The following is a 21,297-nucleotide window of genomic DNA, read 5'->3' as shown; positions in this document are numbered from 1 at the left end:
AATAGTTTAAATTAATATATCAAAGTTAATATTATTTTAATTAGTATAAATATTACATAATGGGAACTTTCAATTTTTTTGGTCTTCACAAAAAAAACTTATTTAAATAATTAAGTTTGAATTTAATTTGATAGTTTTTTTTAACAAAACTAATAAAATGAAATTAATACAGTAAAAATATATTAAAATAAGAAAAAATGTATTAAAAATAATATAATTAAAATTTATATAATTTATAACTAAACACATCAAATATTTACTGAAATTTTTTTAAATAATTAAAAAAATTCTTAATTTTAAAATTTTCGTATTTTTATTTGCATTTAACTTATTTTGAGTCACAAAATCTTTACCATTCTACAGTTTATAGTGACAAAGTAAAGTACAAATTTAAAATAAAAATGTAATACGATAATTTAGAAATTTGTTTTGGCAAAAATAACTTTCAAAAGTATAAATTTTAGAGGTAAAAATTTTGTAAATAATCACAAACAGTTTAAATTGGTTTAAATTTATTTGTAAATCTCTAACATCCCCATATAAATATGGTAATCAACTTGCTTAATTATCGACCATATAGAGGTAGTCCTCCTAGAATAAACACTAAGGACCTAGTGATGATGGTAATTTCCGTAGCCACAACGGTTTTTGTAATGATATTTTCCAATATTATACATATTGCTGATTGACTTGAGAAATACAAGGTTGCTAAGTCTTCTGCCCCAAAATCAATAAGAAGGAAAAAAAAAAAAAGCTTGGAAAATGTCAAAGTCTTCTCAATTTTATTCATGCGTGTGAAAGTTTATACAACAACAAAATGTCATACTTCACGTTGTTATTGAAACATATAACAAGTATGACTTTTGTGAGCAGCATGGATCTACAAAAAGAAAAATAAAGAAAAATGGCAAGTGAGAACACAGATTGCCACAACTAAATTCATGTGAGGGTCCCAACAAATGTTGCAATCACCAAAGGAAATGTGTGTAATTTATTAGATTTATATGATAAAAAAACCCATATATTATTGTTGTTGTCCATTACTTATTTACTCAAATATAGGGGGTCAATATATCATTACTAGGACTAGAAGAAATAAATAATCAAATAAATCCTCCTTCCTTCCCATTTTTTATTATTTTTCGTTTGTTTCAAAACTGTATCCTCTTTTCTATTTTGAACACATAATATTCTTAGGTTTTTTTTTTTTATATTTCAAATTTATTTTATTTATACTTTTTAACATTAAAAATTATAGAACATCAATAGTTTATAAAAAAAATTAAAATATTAAACAATATTTTTAAAAAACTGTGAAAGTCAAGGAGAAGTATTTTTTTACTTAACCGCTACAACAAATTAAAAGTTGATATTATTGCATGGACAAGGTTTGATAACCAAACAGGGTGACATATGTCACTACAATAACATGTCTTATAAAATTTTAAAAATGTATATAGAAAATGAATGTTACAGCCAAAACTATGACAAGTTAGGATGTTTTTATGAGTTCATATGTCCTCTTACGAAAAGAGAAAACGCAAAAGAAAATCATGTTATTGTATTGGAAGCAATAGCCATAATATATGCCGCATTGTTACCGGCCATGTAATATGATTTCCTGCCTAATGCTGTCATAGCGAGACGGGTTGCTGTTAGTACCTCGAGCATTTGCACCTGAGACTTCACCTAGCAAATTTTCTGTCTCCTTTAAATCCACATCAACTTTTACCCATGGACGCTTTTTCATTGTTGTTAGACCCTCCAATTCCGTTGCAACTTCCTTCATTGAGGGCCTCTCTTCCCCTCTTACTCTCAAGCAACTCTTCGCCAACATGGCAACTTCCTGTATTTGTTCAGTGTTTTCCTCAAGAAGCACACGATGATCAATGATTTTGAATAGTCGATCCTTCTTGAGTGCAGAAACAAAATGCATGGCTAGATTTCGCTCCTCTTCAGGCATTTGGAAACAAAGTGCCTTTCTTCCAGTCAGTAACTCCACAAGGACAACCCCAAAGCTGTATACGTCACTCTTTTCAGTCAACTGGCTTGATAGAAAGTATTCCGGGTCCAAGTATCCAAGCGTTCCTTGTACCAATGTGGTTAATTGGGTTTGATCCGAAGGAACTAATCTCGAAGCTCCAAAATCTGATACTTTTGCAGTGTAATGCTCATCTAAAAGAATGTTAGTAGACTTAACATCTCTATGAATAATGGGAGGATTTGCAGCAGAGTGCAGGTATGAGAGTGCCCCAGCAGTGTCTGCTGCTATTCTTAGACGACCTTCCCAGGGAATGAAAGATGCAAGGCCTGAACCGTGCAAGTGATGATAGAGGGTACCATTGGTTATAAATTCGTAAACTAACAGGGGAACTTCAGTCTCTAAACAACATCCCAATAGCTTTACCACATTTCTATGGTTGACCTGAGAAAGCACAATCACTTCATTGATGAATTGTTCAACTTGACTGTTATCAGCTATCGTGGATTTTTTTATGGCGACAACTCTGTTGTCTTGCAATATTCCTTTATACACTGTTCCATGACCTCCTTGGCCTAGAATTCTACTTTCATGGTAGTTGTTTGTTGCCTTCTTGAGCTCTTCTGCTGTGAATATTTTGGCTGCTATAGGCCCTTTATGCTTTGAAAATTCTCGTTGTAAGATAATTCCACCGTTCTGTTGGAAGAACTCTTCTTTCTGTTTGATGAGCTGTCTTTGCCAAAGTCCCCAATAAATCCAGGAAAGGCTCAATATTAGCACTAAGATGCTTATGCTCATACCTGTTTACCATGAAATAGAAAAAAAAAAAAAAAGAATTATTGCGATTATTGAATTGCAAAATTATCTTTGCAAAATTATTGCAGTGTGAAAGTTTAAATATAAAGTTCGCATCTATGTCCAATTTTTCAGTTAGGTACTTTTTCAAATGTGGAATTTAAACGTTGAGGCTTGATTTGGATGCAATCAAACTCAAGTGGGGGTGCAGTTTGCATCCAAAATTGTGCCAATCGTGCCGCAGACACCCAAATGAGTGTGCAGTGTCACACGATTTGCAAGTCGGCCAACGGATATTTTTGGTGCAGTGGCTAATCACAGCTGCTTTTTCTTTTGCTTTCTTTTTTTTTTTTTTTTTCATTCCAGTTATGTTGTAGACACAAAAAAGTATCATTACCTAGAGCAATGTTAACAAAGGGAAACCCTTTAGGTTTGTGTACAGAACTGCAGCCAGTTCCATTTATTTTGCCATCCCCTTCATATCCATCTCCACAAATACATTTGAAACTTCCTGCAAAATTGTGGCATTCTGCATTTTGGTGGCAGGGACTCAAAATTTTGCATTCATCGATATCTACAAAAACAGGCCGTACCATCAATCTAGTAGTCAACATAAAGCTCCTTTCTTCAATTAACAAGAAAAAAAATGTTATCTATAATTGTCAAATGAATAAGTCCTTATTTATCTGCAGATCAGGAAGCTGCGAAAATGGCTGAGAATTAACCTGAAAAGGCATTACTACTTTATCAAAATTTATGTTCCTCTCTTCTATTCCTCGTTATCTTTAAAACACATACCTATGCAGCCTTCTGGGAGGTATGGATTCCCTTCATAACCGTCTGGACATTTGCAAAGATAGCCCATGCCTAAGCCAGGTTCGTAACACTCACTCTGATGACATGCGTAATTTGGTGTATTCTTCTCAGCTTCCTCGCATGTCTCATTACCAACTACCCAATCAAGCGACATGGGAAACTTGTAATCTTCAGGTATAGATCGAACATAATCCGACGAGAACTCAAATTGATTTTCTTCAACAACAAAAGCATAGCTGCAAGGGTTGAAATCCGACACCTGAGAATGGTTGTTAAAGCTATATGCTATCACATCGATATTTTTCAGCCCATCAGGAATCTGTATCTGGCAACATCCGAATCCTGAACAAGAACCATCAACCAGGTCTTCAATGCGATCACATAGGGCCATACACCCCGCACGGTAGTATTTATTGCCCACGGAACCTAAAAGGAATGCATAAGTGTCGCAGCCAATGGCAGTAAACTTGTTTCGAGTATTAGAGACGTTGAAAATCGACAACGGAAAGGAGGATACTATCTGTGGGGATGGGATCACACTGTCGCCTGAAACTTTGTAACAATCTCGGGCAACAGTGGCCAAAATCTGCAACCGACCTTCTACGCTGATATTGGTAACAACAAAATCAGTACTTGCTAAAAAGGCTGTGGATGAGTTGGCAGAATCATTGCAGATGATGTGGAAGTTTGGGTTTAGAAAACAGTCTTCCCTTGTGCCAAACGGGTACGGGATGCTTAGATTTCCACAACTAGCAGGGCAGCCAGGTTTGGCTAACGCTTGAGCTCTGGTCACTGTTGCTGCAGTTGCTGCCAATACCAACCATACCAGGGTGCCTACTGCGAGCCTCGTATGTGAATCCATTACCCCCTCTTTGTAAATCTGTAACCAAAAATTAGACTAAAAGAGGAAAAAATAGCTGGTCAAGTAATTTCTACGGAGTGATTTTTTTGGTGGACCAAAGGATATGCTTAAGACATGTAAATGTATGTATAATGCCGGCTTTGTATCACCTGCAATATCTCTTTGGATTTAACGGATTCACTTAGGACTTGGTCTATTGATTAGAAAATTGCACTTTGAAATTACACAACCCGAGATCATAAATTATGTTTGAGCAACATTGTTACACACCCCTGAATAAATCAGCAAGCACAAGCTGATGGATCCAATACAAAAATAAAGGTTTTTTCCTTTTGTTTTCTACAATCTTCCTTGGTTACTTCACCCTTGTGATTGATGAGTTTTTTTCGTTTGACTGTCTCTAGTTGTTTGCCAACTTGCCGCCGCCTCTTCCAAAGCTGTTAATATGATAAACTCAAACATGAATACAAATTACACTGATCAGAGACTTCAAGAGGCAAAAATTCAACAGTAGAATTTACAAATTGAGTGAGTCAGACATCATTAATAAGCACTCTATCCAACTTTCTAAAGAGTGTGTAATTACTCCAAGCAAATGGGAACCAGTGTAAGGGTGATCCAAGACAGCCAAAACATGCAAACATTCCGGAAATTCTTTAATATCATTGTTAGGAACCTGGGAGCCATTGAAATTAGAACTCTCAAAGGGATGAGCTACAACATGCAATCACCAACCCAAATCCAGGGTCAGCTAGAAAAGGAACTTTTGAGAGAGAACAGGTGAGTCCAAAGCCTCATATCAACACCATTATTACAGCCATAAATGGCAGTAAGGTAAAACTTCTGAGTGCCATAAAGAATGCTGCTAGTGATTCTTCGATCAGTGGCAGCCACCAATTCAAAGTTTCAACTGAGACTTCCAGAGCAACCAGATTCTTCCATTATATGCAGAGGAGTGGTTAAGGAGCAGGCACCAACCAGCAAAGTGCTTATTCAAGATTTGCTGTATATTATGCTATTTAACTTTAGTTTCTATCAAACAAGCCGCATCTACATTACATTGTCTAATTCTATCAATTATCTCCTTTTGTTTCAGGGGAGCATTGAGCCCTCTGATATTCCAAATCAGAAAATTCAAGCAGAAAAAGAAGAGGTCTCCACCTTGACCGGCTTAAGCCCTTATCTATTTAAACCTTCGCATTTCAATTGCTTCATTAGATCTGCCACACCAGCTGAAGCTGCTCGAGTTTTCCTAGGCGAATTATAAGCAATAGCTGCAGGCTTATCCAACAAAGCCTCATGACAATCAGGTTCAACAGGGGCTGAGCTAGCCGCTTTAGTACTCTCATCAACAGAGACAAGAATAGCAAATCATTTAATGGACCAGATTTGGCATTTGATTTCTGTTCAGAAGCAGGTTTAGCAATCATTGGAGTAGACTTTTTTACATCACCCATAACCTGTTGAGCAATTCAGCATTAGGAACTGGTGGAGGCTTGTCATCGTTCTGTTTCTTTGGGTGCCAGACCTTAGCACTTGCAACAACAGGCTTATGGGGACATATCTTATCAGAATGCCCACAAATACTGCGGCGCTGACACTTCGGAGGCAACCGTGTAACTTGCACTGATAAAGAAACAAAATAACCACAAGCACAACATCAATAAATCCAGCAACATCAACAGCAACATCGATCTCCACACAAAATTTTCGCATAGGCTAACCTTTTTTATTGGCCGTAACCGTATATCCATAGCGTCCAAAGTAATGGTAATCAAAGATTTAAATTACGGATACAATCATGTTTTCAATTATAACACGTTTTTTATAATTATAAACATAACGGATAAGATAATGATTATTATGTCCATCATAGTCAGTGAATATTTTTATTTTTACACAACTCATATAATGAAGTAAATTATAATTATAATAACGAAAATTCTTATTTTATGATATTTAAAATAATTTAATTTCTTTATTTATCTGAAAAAATAAATTATTAATATTTTTATATTATATCTTAATAGTCAAATTAATTTATATTTAAAAATTGTTCAAATATATTCATGAATATAGTGAAATTTACTAACATAATTTTCTAAGAGTGACAAAATAGTATTATATATAAAAAGTTAAACATTTTCTTATCTTTTTCAATTACATGAAGTTAAACTTGCAAATTAATTTAATTTAAAATATAATGGATGAAAATTTTAATATATTATAATTCACAAATTAAATTTAATAGTCAAACTTTAATCAAACACAAAAATATAACAATAATATTAAACAGTAAAACTTTAGTCATTTAAATTTAATTATTTTAAAACCATATTAATATGTACAAAATATTCATGAAAATAACTTCACAAAAATCTCATAAAAATAAATTCATTTCTCATCATCTCATTCCCTCTCTATTTTTATCTAAACCATTCAAAAAATTTCTCAATTTCTTAATTCTCACTATTTAATTGCCTTTCCCTCCCAACTTTCCATATAAAAAAATAATTTTAATTTTAATTTAAAGTCACGTTAGAACATGACTACTCTCCTAAAATCACCTCATTGTCCTTTTTTATTTCTTCTCCGACTCTCTCTTCCATATCCCCTGCCTTGGTTCAATGTTCTAATTTTCCTCCCCATCAAAGCAAACCCTTTCCTTGCAAACCCACCCACAACCAACCTAGGCGTCCAACCTTATGTAGCAACCAGACCCTTATGTTCTCTGCTTCAATTAATTTTCTCTACTATCATGTATGGACTCATCTCTCTCAAGGTTGAAAAGATCAAGAACCCACATCTACTGCAATTGATAAATATGGAAGCTATGAAAGAGCACGAACTCTTTGACTGTTGTGGCTTGGTATGGGTTTTTATCTTTATTTTGCTAAGTATTAGAATTTTGATTTGATAAAAATGAAGAAAAAAGTATTACAAAACCCTCAATAGCAGTCAATTGCGAGAAAAACGGATTGATATTTCAGCTATTTATCGTTGCCCCACTATTTGCAGTTGTAAAGAGCTATTATTGGTGTAATTCATCTCTCATCTCTATCGCGGAAGATAACGATTTCGAAGTTGACGCTACCATAAAATAGTAATCACTATACCACTATCCGACCACTATTTGAAACCGTAAGTGGCATTATAGCTCAATCCTTTCTTGGTGTAGAGCTCTAAAGGGACAGTACCCAGATGTATCCAAACAGGCAACCTTGTCATATTAAAATCCAAGGTTTTCATGTGTGGTTCCCCTATTTTTATTTTGAATATGTCATGACCCCGACTCAAGCATTCTGTCTTTGTCTTGCTCAGAGGAAAACTGCAAAATGAAAAGATTAGCTACAATAGGCTTCATATCAACAGAACCATCATTTCCTCATAAAATGTAAACCAATCTGCGGAACTCGCTGAAATTAGGAACTCTGCCAAAGAACTAAGCCACCAATGAATTCTGTTGGTGGTGATTCCCTACCTCAAACATATCACTGGGAGGCTTGACCAGAACCTTTTCTTTCTCACGCTGCGGGGGAAATAGTGGTAAGAATTGATCAGCTGAAGCAGAGAAAGGAAAAAAAAAGCCTCCAATAAAATTTTTTTTTGCATCGCCACATCAGCAGAGTTAGTTATGACTAACTCATTCTCTCTTTTCTTCTCGGAGAAAACTTAGACAAAGTTGATTGATGAAGTTCATGATTAAATAAAATTAAAATAAAAAATAAAAAAAGATAGATTAAAGGATCTTATTATATATATAAAGTATATAAAATATGAAAAAATTTTAGTATATTTTTTAAATTATCATTTTTAGTAAAAATTTTGATAGAATTTATATTATTAAATATGTACTCATCAAATTTGAATTATAAATAGTATTTTCAATAATTGTTTTTAAATATTACTTGTTGGAACATTTTCAAAATAATAATAAGTCATATGAATTATATATGAAAGTGAATAGTTATATCTCTTTAAAAGATATAATTATTTACTAAAAATTGTGTCTTACAAAGAATGGTGTTTATACAGATAGGCATTTTTATAGACAATTATGTTTGTATAAAGAGAATTTTATTTAATTATAAATAAAATTCTTCTAATTTTGGAAGATATAAGATCGAAAATATCATTTACATAGAAATATTCTGCATATGAAAAAAAAACCCCATAAGTTTTCTATAGCCAAATCATATAATTCTGTTCTTATGTCAGTAAATGTTAAGTGGATTGATTTTGTTAATGCAAAACACAATCAAACATAGGGTTTCATTGTATTTTCAAGAGTTATCGTCAATAACTCTTTTGCATACCAATAAATCAAGTGGTGAGGATGAATAAAACGTTAAGAAAAGTGACATCGATGAAAACTTTACTCAATTTTTCTGTTTTTTTGAACCCCAAGTTCTAACAATATTAAGGTTTTATTATTGCAAGTTTATAAGAAATTTTATTAAAGGCAATAACGGTAGACAAGGACAATATGTTCGGGGATTAAAACAAGGATTTATTCAAGTTTTTTTTATTTATTCAAATGAATTCTTTTAGGACAATAAATCTTTGACTGACATATGCTAATACAATAAAATCAAGAAACAAAGAAATTGTTAAGTGTTGCTTGATTTTTGATAGGTAAGTCAATCGATTATTTTTCTTGTTGGATGAATTGTATTTCATGTTTATCTTTTCTTATCATTTGGGCTGAAATTTAATTAATTGAGAATTCCAAGAGCTCCTTGGAATGGTTGGAATTCCTTGGAATGGATACAAAATTATGGCAAGTCTTAATGTAAAAATTAATGGGGTGTAATTTTTTTCTTATATATGTAAGAAAGATATGATGGAGATAGCATGTCCATCCTTTATGGTTTAGTTAATGCATGACTATTCTTAAGCACTATGGAGACATTTTTTGTATTTGAGAAAATGACCATTTGCACACTGGTAAGTTGAAAGTTTGTCACACCACCATTGTGTGGTTAGAATGGAGATATTCAGTTTTTTGTAAACCTTTTTCATTGGCAAACAAAGAAATATGCTTCAAATCCCATGACATCCAAAGTGGAGTTAAATATTCCATTTCGCCCAAAAAGAGTAAACATGAAAGATCCTTTCCAAGGGTTCTAGTTATTGAAAAAGAAGTCAATTCAATAAAAGCATCCCAAGCTTGGAATATGATTCTTTCCATGCTAGAGAATCTGTATGATGTCTTACACATTCATCTTTAATACACACATATTCATGTCAAGTCATCAAGTGAGCATTCTTTGAAGTCATGAATAACCTTTGTAGGCTTGGAATTTGAGAAAACCAACGTAAAATCTTGACAACTTTTTTTTTTTATTGTATCTTTGGGATCATTTTCTACATCATTCAAGCTCTCTTTCTACCTAGAAGCGCCACATTTTAAACACATATCTTCATTTGCCTTACCCTTCCAAAATAACATGCAATCATTGGGATAAACATGAATTTTTTTTATATCCTAAACTTAAGGCAGAAATCATCTTTTTCAACACTTGATAAGACCCTGGCAATGTATTATCCTTTGGTAGAGTAAGTTTTAATACCTCTAACAATGCATTGAAAGACTTATTTATCCAGCCATTAAAACACTTAATGTGGAGCAAATATATTACAAAGGAGAACTTTGTAAAGTTTTTATAATTTGGATATAGTTTTTTCTCTGCATCTTTAAATAAACTATAAAACTTGTCATTATCAATTCTATAACCAAGGTGTTACTCTCCACTAGTATCTCCAGTTTATATGTTACCCACATCAACATTCATAACTCTTTCAGCCATCATATCAAGTAACAAATCATAAATGTCAGGACCTAACTCTTTTTCTTTCTCATTAGTTGTTCTAATTGGTAAACATGCATCTAAGACCTTCTAATGAAATATACGTCAAACATATCTTTTAAGAAAACCATCACATATTATGTGATCAAATGTGTCTTTGCTACACACTTTATATGTGTTGACACATTTAATACAAAGATACCAAATTTTTTCATCTTTAAATGATCTTGTAAAGGCAAAGTCTAAAAAATCAATAAGTCTTTTAATGTATTTTTCATTAGCTCTTGACGTGAGATTTACCTACATCTTATCCATAAAATGTACGATGATTTGCTATAGTATTAAAATTATATTTAATTACTTGAAATGTATTATCTCTTAAAAAACTCAAAAATTACTTGACGATAACAATAAAATCTAAAAATGTCAACTTAATTATTAGTAAGTATTTTGTTTTATACAAAAACCCTATCAAAGTTATCTAAGTATCAAAGTTATTTGTTTTAAGTCCATTTTTACGTCCCAACAGAAAAGACATAACCATAAAAGATACTCCAATACATAAGAATGATTAATATTCACAATTGTATGTATTATCTCTGACTAAAGTGATTCCAAAAAAAAAAAAAAAAGCAAATGAGAATGATTGTTAAACTCCAATACTATATGAATATATACCTAAAAAACTAATTTCATAATAATCAATGAAAAAATTTAAAAACAAATAGCATTTAAAACTTAAAGGATCATATTATTTCATTAATTTAAAAAATTAACATTAAAAAAATGGCTTTTTCATTTTAAAAAAATAAAATTAGACTATGTAAGCATAATGTCACATTTTCATTAGGAATAATATTATGAAAATGTTACAATTCAAAACAAAATCCAGTGGCATAACTTTCATTGCAAGAATGATGACATTTTCATTAATTTCACAATTCAATACCTAAATCTAGTGGCATAACTCTCGGTGTAAGAATGAAGACATGGCAATGTTACCAATTACATCAATGCTAAATATTAGGTAAAATAATCAACTTTTGACAAATGATGACATGGACAGATCTTAAAAACTATTTTGTTTTGTTTTTGCTATCTCCAAATGAGTTTCTCAATACTAAAGGCTAAAACCTTTTTCATACGTAAAATCTCAATCAAGAAGTATGAAAAAGAATTAAGTAGTAATACATACAATTATATATATTATATAGGAATGAAAGCTCACTTAAATATTTCGAGTTAAATATTGAGGTAAAAATTTGTTGTAATTGTTCTAGTTCCAAATAATGCTCAACCAAAGATAATGTTCAATTTTAGATTGCTACAAGTCTTCCAAAGCTAACATATATAAGTAATTCATGTTTCTACTTTTCTAATAAGCAATAGATATCGCTAGCTAAGAGTATTAGAAAGAAAAAGATTAACTATAAATATTTCTTGATTAGACCCAAATTGGACCTATTTGCAATAGAACCGACAGTTGAATATAGGCCATAAATCAAGAAGAATTTGGATTGCAAAACCCCCCCAAAAGAAGAAATGTAGCTAAGAATATCACTTTCATGAAGTCACATCTAATCTTTTGTAAAGATTTTAAACAACCCCACGTGTTGATACTCTTAAATTTTCACGATTTGAATTTTTGATAGGCATGTTTGCTTGTTTACAACACAAATTTCAAATGGATCAATTTAGAAGAGAAAACTATGGGCTTTTAATCTCGTAGGAATCAATAAAGCCATTAAACCTTAAATTTGAATTGAAATCCTTACCTATGGAACTACTTTACAACCATTCTCACCATATTTTTTTTCAGTTGACTCACGATTGAAGTGATAGCATTTCCTTAAAGAAAAAAGGAAAAAAAAACTTGAGTATGTATATTATATTGTTTTAATATCCAATAGATCATAGCACTGTGGTTTTAGCAATTTTGATTCATAGGTTTGTTTGAGGTTTTGATCACTTGTTTTATCTATCAACATTTATTCATATTATAAAGTCGCCCTATTGGCTTTTGTTTAGAGTGATTGCTAGCAAACAAAACATATTGAAGTTTACCAGCAAAAATTGTAGATATTTTACTATGAGAGAAAACTCAAACCAACTTAGTAGCATAGTAACAGATTTGTAAGCTATCAAACCTAAAATTGGAACATAAATGCGAAAATATGTCATCCATATAACCATAAAGATTACTTTTTGAAATTTTGAAGAGAATCCAATTGAAAGCAATAATATATTTAGTGAATGTGAGATAAAAATAAAGAAAAAAAATAGAATGAACATGGTGGAAAATGAGTGATTTCAACTAACTTACTCGTTAGTAGCAACCTAACTGCTCTGAGGATTCCAACATACCTCTTTTGAATTCGAGGTTTTAGGGTTCAAAAGTGAGATAGTGTGAAAAGTGAAAGAGTTAAAGTAATTTACAAAACAGGAAAACATTAATTAAATTAGTAACATTCATTTTTTATCTTTTCTTTTGTTGCCAACATTAGTTTTTAAAATTGAAAGACAAAGAGAAAGAAAGATGGCAACAACAAAGAAAGATTTGCAAAGAATAAACTATGCTGTGGCTAGGTTGAACAAAAAAGTTTAAAGAGGAGCGATTAAGGGTTAGGTTAACAACAGTTTAAAAAAAAACAACCACGCTTAGATACCTTACCTTGACTTTACCAACGTGTTATAATAAGAGGTCGTCAGCATAAGCTACCATTATCTAAATATTTTTTGCTGTTTATACTAACGATTAGATACAACCATTAGTATATCCTATTATTATACTGACAATCAATTACTTTGGTTGGTAAAAATACCATTTACCTATGGGTAATTCGTACTAGTTGTAACTTATACTAACAATTATAATATAATTCGTTAGTATATAAATAAGTATACTAATGGATATTTATATACAGTAAAAAAAAGATCAATATATACCGATTAAATAACAAAGTGTTGGTATATGTATTGTTTATACTAACAATAACAAAACTTCATGAATAAAAATTCTTTTTACTTACGTAATTTGACTGTTGGTATAGGTAAATGTCAGTATATGAAAAAAATTTTATGCTTAAGTATCACTGCCAACTTTCCATGTTTATGAATTATTAAAGAAAGAAAGTAATGCCATGGAAAACATAAGCAAGATTTGCCAAAAATAAATAAAGTTTGTTTTAATGCAAACAAAGATTTATATAATTGTAAAAATATATGGCATTTATGTGAATAGAATTTAAAAGAAAAGTGCACAAGTTTCATGGCAAAGATGCATGATGGTTATGTACCATGTGTGGCCTAGATAATGATGTGGACTTTTTAAAGCAGTAAACCTTGGATTTGGCCATTCAATAAGTTATCCATTATGAATTTGCTATCAGTCTTTTTTTGAATAGTGTTATCTCACAAATTTGATTGTGAAGGGACTTGAAATTAGAGTTTAAATGTCGATGAACTTTAATTGCACATAGGTGTATTGGTGCTATGAGTAAAGTTTGAATTTATTATATTTAAAAATATTGTTATGATTCATTTGGGTGGTAGACACGATTTTGTTAAAGGCATAAAATGATTAAGAATGTCCATGATAAAAGGTGAATATATATATATATATATATATATTAATTTTAAGTCACTTAATAAGTCCGTTGATGATCTTCTAAAATGACATATGTTTTAAAAGAATATGTGAAACACTCTTATGTATATATGTAATTTGTTGACCAAAAGTCATGCTATTGGAGTATATATACACAATAAGTTAAGTTTTAAGTCTTGAATTTATAATGATTATAGGCTATGAAAAATAACAAAAAAAAATTGTCTTGTTCCACTAAGGGATTTGAGGCCTTTTTACAATAATTTACTTAGTGAAAAAGATACTATGATGTATGGTCAACAATTTAGTGACAATGACATTAATTTCTTGGGATATCAAGAAATATATAAAATAAACAAACGTGAAACATCATGGCAAGAATAAAAATAAAGTAATCACTATAAATTAAAAGAATTTATGATAATTGGATATCCTTAATAGTTGAAAGGTGGGGGTCTTGGTCTTATGAACATACAAGATAAAAATATGAATAAATTAAAATTTCACCATGTGATATGAAAAATTAAAATAACTATGTTGGATATTTAGGGATGAGGTTCAAGCCTATAATATGAAGTCACTCATGACAGAAACTTGACTCAACGCTTGATATGACGTCAAGTCTTAAGTTTAATGAGTCAAAGTACTTAATCATTTGTATAAATACCTTTATATATGAAAAAATTTCCAAAATTATCAACGATTTTATTTATTTTGAAAATGATAGGGGATTGTTGAAACATTTTAAAATAATAATGTCATATGATTATATATAATGGTGAATATAGAGTTATATCTCTTTAATAGACAATTATTAACTAAAAGTTGTGTCTTACAAAGAATGGTGCCTATACAAATAAGTATTTTTGTGGACACTTATGTCTATAAAAAGAGATTTCTATTTAATTATAAATAAAACTTTTTTGGTTTTTGGAAGATACAAGATAGAAAACATCATTTACATAGAAGTATTTTGCATATGAAACAAAAGTTAGAAAAAGGCCAATAAGTTTTCTATAACCAAATCATATAATTCTATTATTATGCCAATAAATGCTCAGTAGATTGATTTCATCAATGTAAAACATAGTTAATTATTGAGCTTCATTATATTTTCGAAGTTTATTGCCAATAACTATTTTACATACTAATAAATCAAGTGATGAGGCAAATAAAACTTTAGGAAAACTAGCGCTGTTACATATCTTGTAGTCTTTACTCAATTTCTCAGTCTTTTCAAATTGTAAGTTTTAATATTATTGATCTTCTCATTTTATTCTATCGATCTATCGACTTAAATTTTTTATTAAATTATTTATATTAAAAATTGCACAAAATTTAAATTATTGAGCTTCATTATATTTTCGAAGTCTATTGCCAATAACTATTTTACATACTAATAAATCAAGTGATGAGGCAAATAAAACTTTAGGAAAACTAGCACTGTTACATATCTTGTAGCCTTTACTCAATTTCTTAGTCTTTTCAAATTGTAAGTTTTAATATTATTGATTTTCTCATTTTATTCTATCGATCTATCAACTTAAATTTTTTATTTAATTTTGTTTATATTAAAAATTGCACAAAATTTACTTGAAAAATTTTATCTAAATTTTTTCCTCTTCTGAGCTTGAACAACGCGCTATATACGTATCATTCAACTTCTCAACAGTAAAGCTTTGTTCACCATTAATGGCGATGGACAACCCATCCGATTCCAATTTGGTTTGAAGAATTAGAAATAATTAATGGATAAAACATGTCAAAATGTATGATGTTTGGTTTTATAATGCCTAAGATTCATAATTACTTCATATTGAATATTGGTTAATCATTTGAATTTTACATCTCTAACAAAGTGACTTTTTGATCCACTTTCTTTTTGGCTCAGCAAATAATCTTTTAAACATTCAGATGTCCTCCTGGGTCACAAACTCTAATATATCAATCTGAAATTATGAATTATGGGGATCAAAGTCAACAGATATGCAAGAAAGTTGGAGAGTCAATTTCTTCTGGCTTTACTCCTAGAATCTGCATATATAAATTAAAATGAAATTACATCCCAAAAGGGACCTAAAGATCAAACACCTTTAGGGCAGGTTATTGACTCCTCAATCATACATTATATACAAGCAACAACATTAGTACCTAAACAGTGCCAAACAAATTTAAAAGCAGCAAAGATACAAAAACAGCTTATTTGTGGTGGGGGGGAGGGTTAATTATCTGATTGCTAGCTAAACAAACATCTACACCACCTGTTGAGAAGCCTCAGTTACTGGTCTAACTAGAAACAATAGATGTTCCTCCAAGCAGGGCGCATCATTCTTAATCCCTCAAGCTCTGTTGCAACTTCCTTCATGGCAGGCCTTTCTTCCCCTTTTACTCCTAAGCACCTCTTTGCGAGTTCAGCAACTTCTTTAATCTGCTCAATAGCTCCTCCTTTCACCATTTGATAATCTAGAATCTCAAACAAGCGATCTTTACTCAATAACGTAAGAAAATGATTGGCTAAACTTCTTTCTTCTTCAGGCCTGTCAAGAGTAAGTGCCTTCCTTCCAGTGACAAGTTCAACAAGAACAACTCCAAAGCTGTAGACATCACTTTTCTCAGTTAGTTGGCTTGTTTGCAAGAATTCAGGGTCCAAATATCCAAAAGTTCCTTGCACCATTGTTGATAACTGAGTTTGATCCAGCGGAGCTAAGCAAGAAGCTCCAAAATCGGAAACTTTTACATTATAATTGTTGTCCAGGAGTATATTTGTGGACTTCACATCTCTATGAATGATTGGTGTAGAAGCTGCAGAGTGCAAATACGACAGCACTTGCGCCGCTTCCGTAGCTATCCTTAACCGAATTTCCCAAGAAAGAGAAGAACCTTTGTTGTCATGGTGGATGTGATTCGAGAGGGTGCCACTGGTGACAAATTCATAAACCAACAAAGGGACCTCAGTCTCCAAGCAACAACCTAAAAGCTTGACCACATTTCTATGATTTATTTGGGAGAGAATAATAATCTCATTGATGAATTGCTCAATATGGATTTGGTCAAAAAATTTGGACATCTTTATAGCTACCTCAGTGCCATTCTCCAGGAAACCCTTATAAACTGTGCCAGAACCTCCTCTTCCAATAATTTGGCTCTCATCATAGTTTTTGGTTGCTTTCTTAAGTTCTTCGGCAGTGAAAATCCTAGTTGTTTCAGTTGATACTTTTCGTCTATGCAGCTCTTGCTGTAACATTAAACCACCATTTTGCCGAAAGAACTTCCTTTTCGTGTTGAGTAGCTTCCTTTTCTTGTGTATGAAGAACAACCATGGGCCACCCAGAAGAACAACCAGCACACTTATGCCAACAGCTGCGATAAAACAAAAGCTAAAATTAGAACCCATCCAATAACTAACATATTCCAGTCTTTCGTCTCTTTTTTTTTTTTTTTTATAATTTTGAACTAAAATCTACTGAACTCAAATATATCGCTCTCTCCAAATCAATTAGGTAGCCACTTAATACAGAAGGAAGTCAGTGAGTGGCTATTACTAATTGCTTATCAACGCTTAGAGTACTTTTTTATGAACAGTTTTAGAAAATCATTTAAAAAAAAAAAAAAAAACCTACCGATAGAGGTTCCTATCACGTTTACTTGATGAGCTACGCAGCCAGTTCCATTTTTTCTGCCATCCCCATGAAAACCTTTTGGGCAAGAACAATTATAATTTCCCAATATATTTACACAATTCTTTTCAGAAATGCAGTTATGTAGGCTCGAATTTTTGCACTCATCAATATCTGACAATCATTAAAAAGAAACAGATAAATCCCAAAATAACAAAATAGGTGCAACACCATAAAAACAAATAATGTTATATGAGCATAATAATGATACCTTGGCAACCAATGGGATGATATGGGTTTCCATGGTAGCCGTCGTTGCACTTGCAGAGATAACCAGACCTGTTTTCAGGGTCATAGCACATGCTATTTTGTTTACATACATAGTCAGATTTATGCTTAGCTACCTTGCAAGGTTCATTTCCAATAGCCCAATCAAGCACCAAAGGAAGAAATTCTTTCTCTTCTAAGTCCTCAAAACTTTTAGATGTGAAAGTGAACTTGCTTTGATCAACAATAAAGGCGTAGCTACAAGGATGGAAGTCCCGTACATTTAAATGGTTGTTGTAGCTTTTTACTGATATGCTAATATTCTTAAGTCCACTAGGAATGGAGATCTGGCAGCATCCTATACCTGAGCAAGAATTTCTGTGGACGTCTAAGTCCTCTTTTTCGCAATATGACATGCAGCCGGTGTAGTAAGTACTATTATCATCCCCACGTTGAGCCTCGACAATCGCGTTAGTATCGCAGCCAATAGCAGTGAACTTGTTTCTATCATTTGAGATGGTGAACAAGGACGCCCATAGCTTGGAGCTAGACCAATCCACACGTGTGCCGGCTTTGTAACAATCTCTAGCTACACGATTCAAGATATCCAGCTGACCTCCAAGTGTTATGTTAGTGACAACTAAGTTACCTTTCATTAATAGTGGTCGAGGGGGGTTTGTTGACTGATTGCAAGTGATTAAAAAATTATAGTTCAAGTAACAGCCTTTCCTTATGCCGAAAGGATATGGAATGCTCAGATCTCCACACTTATCTAAGCAACCTGGTAAGGCTTGAGAAGCTACTGTTACTCCTTCTGCATGCAACCAGCTGAACAAAATCAACTGTAAAATTCTAACCAGAGTGAACATGTTCCAAAGGCAAAAGTTGCTGTTGCCCTTGCTTTAACCCTTGCAGTGTAGAGCTAGTGCAAGCTTCAAATTATGCAGACTGGCAAGCAATATTCCAACGCACCCTTCTTATTCAACCGAGAAAATTAGCATTTTAATTTATTGAAAAAAAGACTTGGTATATAGTTGAATGCTCAACTTTTGATGGTCAATCTGTGCTTCTTTTATTTGAGTCTTTTTTATACTTCATTCTATTTTTCTTTGTCCATTTTTTAGAATGTTTCAAAATTATGTTTTTTTTTCGTAAAATTAGCAGCCAATCAATCCTGTTTAACCGAGGTACACAGCATAAATGCCTGCCGTCTTGTTTTTCATTATGTGATTACCTTTAAGACCTGGCATGATGATTGACTTGGTAAAAGCCAAGTCTACCATCCCATTCCACAAGCTAATTTATGACACGGTTTATGAGTTGTGCGCATTTAAAGCTGTTTGTCGTGTTTTGTATTCATGACTTGTGGTGCTGCCAAGTCAAGATTAGTAGTACACGGTGTACGAGTCACGCGCATTTACAGCTGTTTGCCGTGTTTTCTATTCTTGACTTGTGGTGCTGCCCAGTCAAGAGTCGTTGTACAGGTGTACCAGTCATGCGCATTTTTACAGCTGTTTGCCGTGTTTTCTATTCTTGACTTGTGGCACTGCTAAGTCAAGATTACAATATGCATGATCTGTTAATAGTATGTTAGGTTTTTTATTTTAATGATAAAAATTCAAATTCGAGTCTTGTAATCTTAAATATGAAAAACATTACCATTACAATACACCTCGAGAGCATTGTTGAGAAATAGGTAAGAAAAAGTAACAAACTCCATCTCAATGAGCAGCAATCAAACCACAACAACATCCAAAATCACCCACCCTGCTTAACACCAACATGGCAGAGAAATTAGTCTCTTCACACAACACCTATCACGATCAAAAAGATAGCATGAAATTGGATCCAATTCTGAGGCCCATGATGGAAGTTCAAGCGCCCATCTTTAAATCTTTAAAAAGTTTTTGGTTACACATACCATCTTATGAAATTATGAGAGATCAAGGAAAAGATTGTAACTTATGAAGTAAATATATGGACACGCAATATGAATATGATGCGGTATGAACATGAAAATATGATAATTTTTAAAAATTAAAAATTTTGATATGATAGGATACAATAATAAAAACATTTTTTATATATTTTTTGTAAAAAAATTCAATGTAAATATAAATATTAACATATAATAACAAGATTTTTAATAAAGCAAAATATAAAAGTGACTCATAAACTATATATTTTTTATCAATTTGATAACTAAAGAAATAAAATTACCTGTAAACACTTAATTTTGTCTAAATTAATTTCATTTTAAAAATTATTGAGTATTGTTTTAATTACTTGATTGTCTAGATCCAGCTAAGTCCAACTGTTAAGGTCTATTAAAAATTAAATTATTTTATTTTTTTATGTTTTCTCTAAAAAAATAAAAAATAATAATAAAAGAAAAAAAAAGTCATATAGGCAACTAATTTCAAGTTGCCAATCTAACATTTTCAAAGATTTGGATCCCTAAATCTAGAAAATTAGGGATTCAATCCCTGAAAGGGATTTTTCCCGGATTGGTTCTACAAAATGGGGGGAGAACACAAATTTATTTTGGATCCTGTGAGCTACTTCCAAACCCAACCTTGAATTTGTTGACCAAAGGATATAATTGGTAGCCAATCGCACCTCAATAAAAAAGATTAGAGGTGACTTTTTTATTTTTACATCTAACAATCGAGTCCTTGAACTTATACGTTATGATAGCTTGATGACTCTATTTAAGATTGCAAAGTGTCGAACTAAAATTAATTTTATATGATCTTAGGTCTTAGTTGAATAGTCTAGTTTTTTTTTTATTCATTCATTTTATTGATTTATTTGGCTGATTATACTTTTTTATTTGTTGATTTATTTGAAATGTGTTCAAGAATTTGTTCCTTCACACACTACAAGTGCATATCATAACATGAGCTTTAAACCCAGGCTGCATCATTCTTAAGAAATGATAGAGTACCAATGCTCTTGTGAGGTGTTAACCTCTCCAATGGCTAGTAAAATACTTCTACTCAAATTAAATTCTTTCTGTTTGTAGCCTATCATAAGTGAAAATCGAAATGCGTTACTAGTCCACCACAGACGGTAGTGAAAAATAATTTAAGAACCTTTTAGCCTCTGTCAGATCCTAAACGTTGCATATAGTGCACTATAAGATGCCTTTGCTAGATAAAGCCATGTCAATGTTTTATAGAATACACATTGATTAAGGCACATAAAAGGGCTATGTTGTATCTTTTTTTTTTTTTGGTATTTTCTTGTTGGTTTTATAATTACTTTATGTGATATTAAATTGATTTCATCTAAGATTGGATAAAGTTTTTATTTCGATAAAATAAAAAAAATAAAAAACTTACATTGGAAAAAAAAAAGACAAAGGTTATTTTCTTTCATCTAAAAAAATGGCTTTTTTTTTAGGTTTTAAAAAAAATCAAAAAGTAAAAAAATTTTTGATCACATTAGTAAATACATTACATTTTCTTTGAATATATTCATTTCATGTACAACAAGCATATATTTCATCATCTAGATATTATTTCATTACAAGTGCACAA

General features: G+C 31.7%; 1 protein-coding gene and 1 pseudogene across 1 annotated transcript; both read right to left on the bottom strand.

Annotated features, from left to right (window-relative positions):
* Nucleotides 1-1,597: 1,597 nt before the first annotated feature.
* Nucleotides 1,598-4,497, bottom strand: LOC111300012 (putative wall-associated receptor kinase-like 16 pseudogene; annotated as a pseudogene).
* An 11,311-nt stretch (nt 4,498-15,808) lies between these two features.
* Nucleotides 15,809-18,961, bottom strand: LOC111298641 (wall-associated receptor kinase 2-like). Its single transcript, XM_089758361.1, has 3 exons — nt 17,760-18,961; nt 17,492-17,662; nt 15,809-17,231 (listed from the first exon to the last, which is right to left on the bottom strand). The coding sequence occupies exons 1-3, from the start codon at nt 18,622-18,624 to the stop codon at nt 16,162-16,164; spliced, it is 2,106 nt and encodes a 701-aa protein (XP_089614487.1). The 5' UTR covers nt 18,625-18,961; the 3' UTR covers nt 15,809-16,161.
* Nucleotides 18,962-21,297: the final 2,336 nt, after the last annotated feature.

This window comes from Durio zibethinus, chromosome 3 (assembly GCF_047325235.1).
Source record: "Durio zibethinus cultivar Kanyao isolate XHJ-2024 chromosome 3, ASM4732523v1, whole genome shotgun sequence".
In the NCBI taxonomy this organism is placed as follows: Eukaryota; Viridiplantae; Streptophyta; class Magnoliopsida; order Malvales; family Malvaceae; genus Durio; species Durio zibethinus.
Note: the sequence above shows the minus strand (reverse complement) of the source record. Positions and strands in the feature narration are given on the sequence as shown.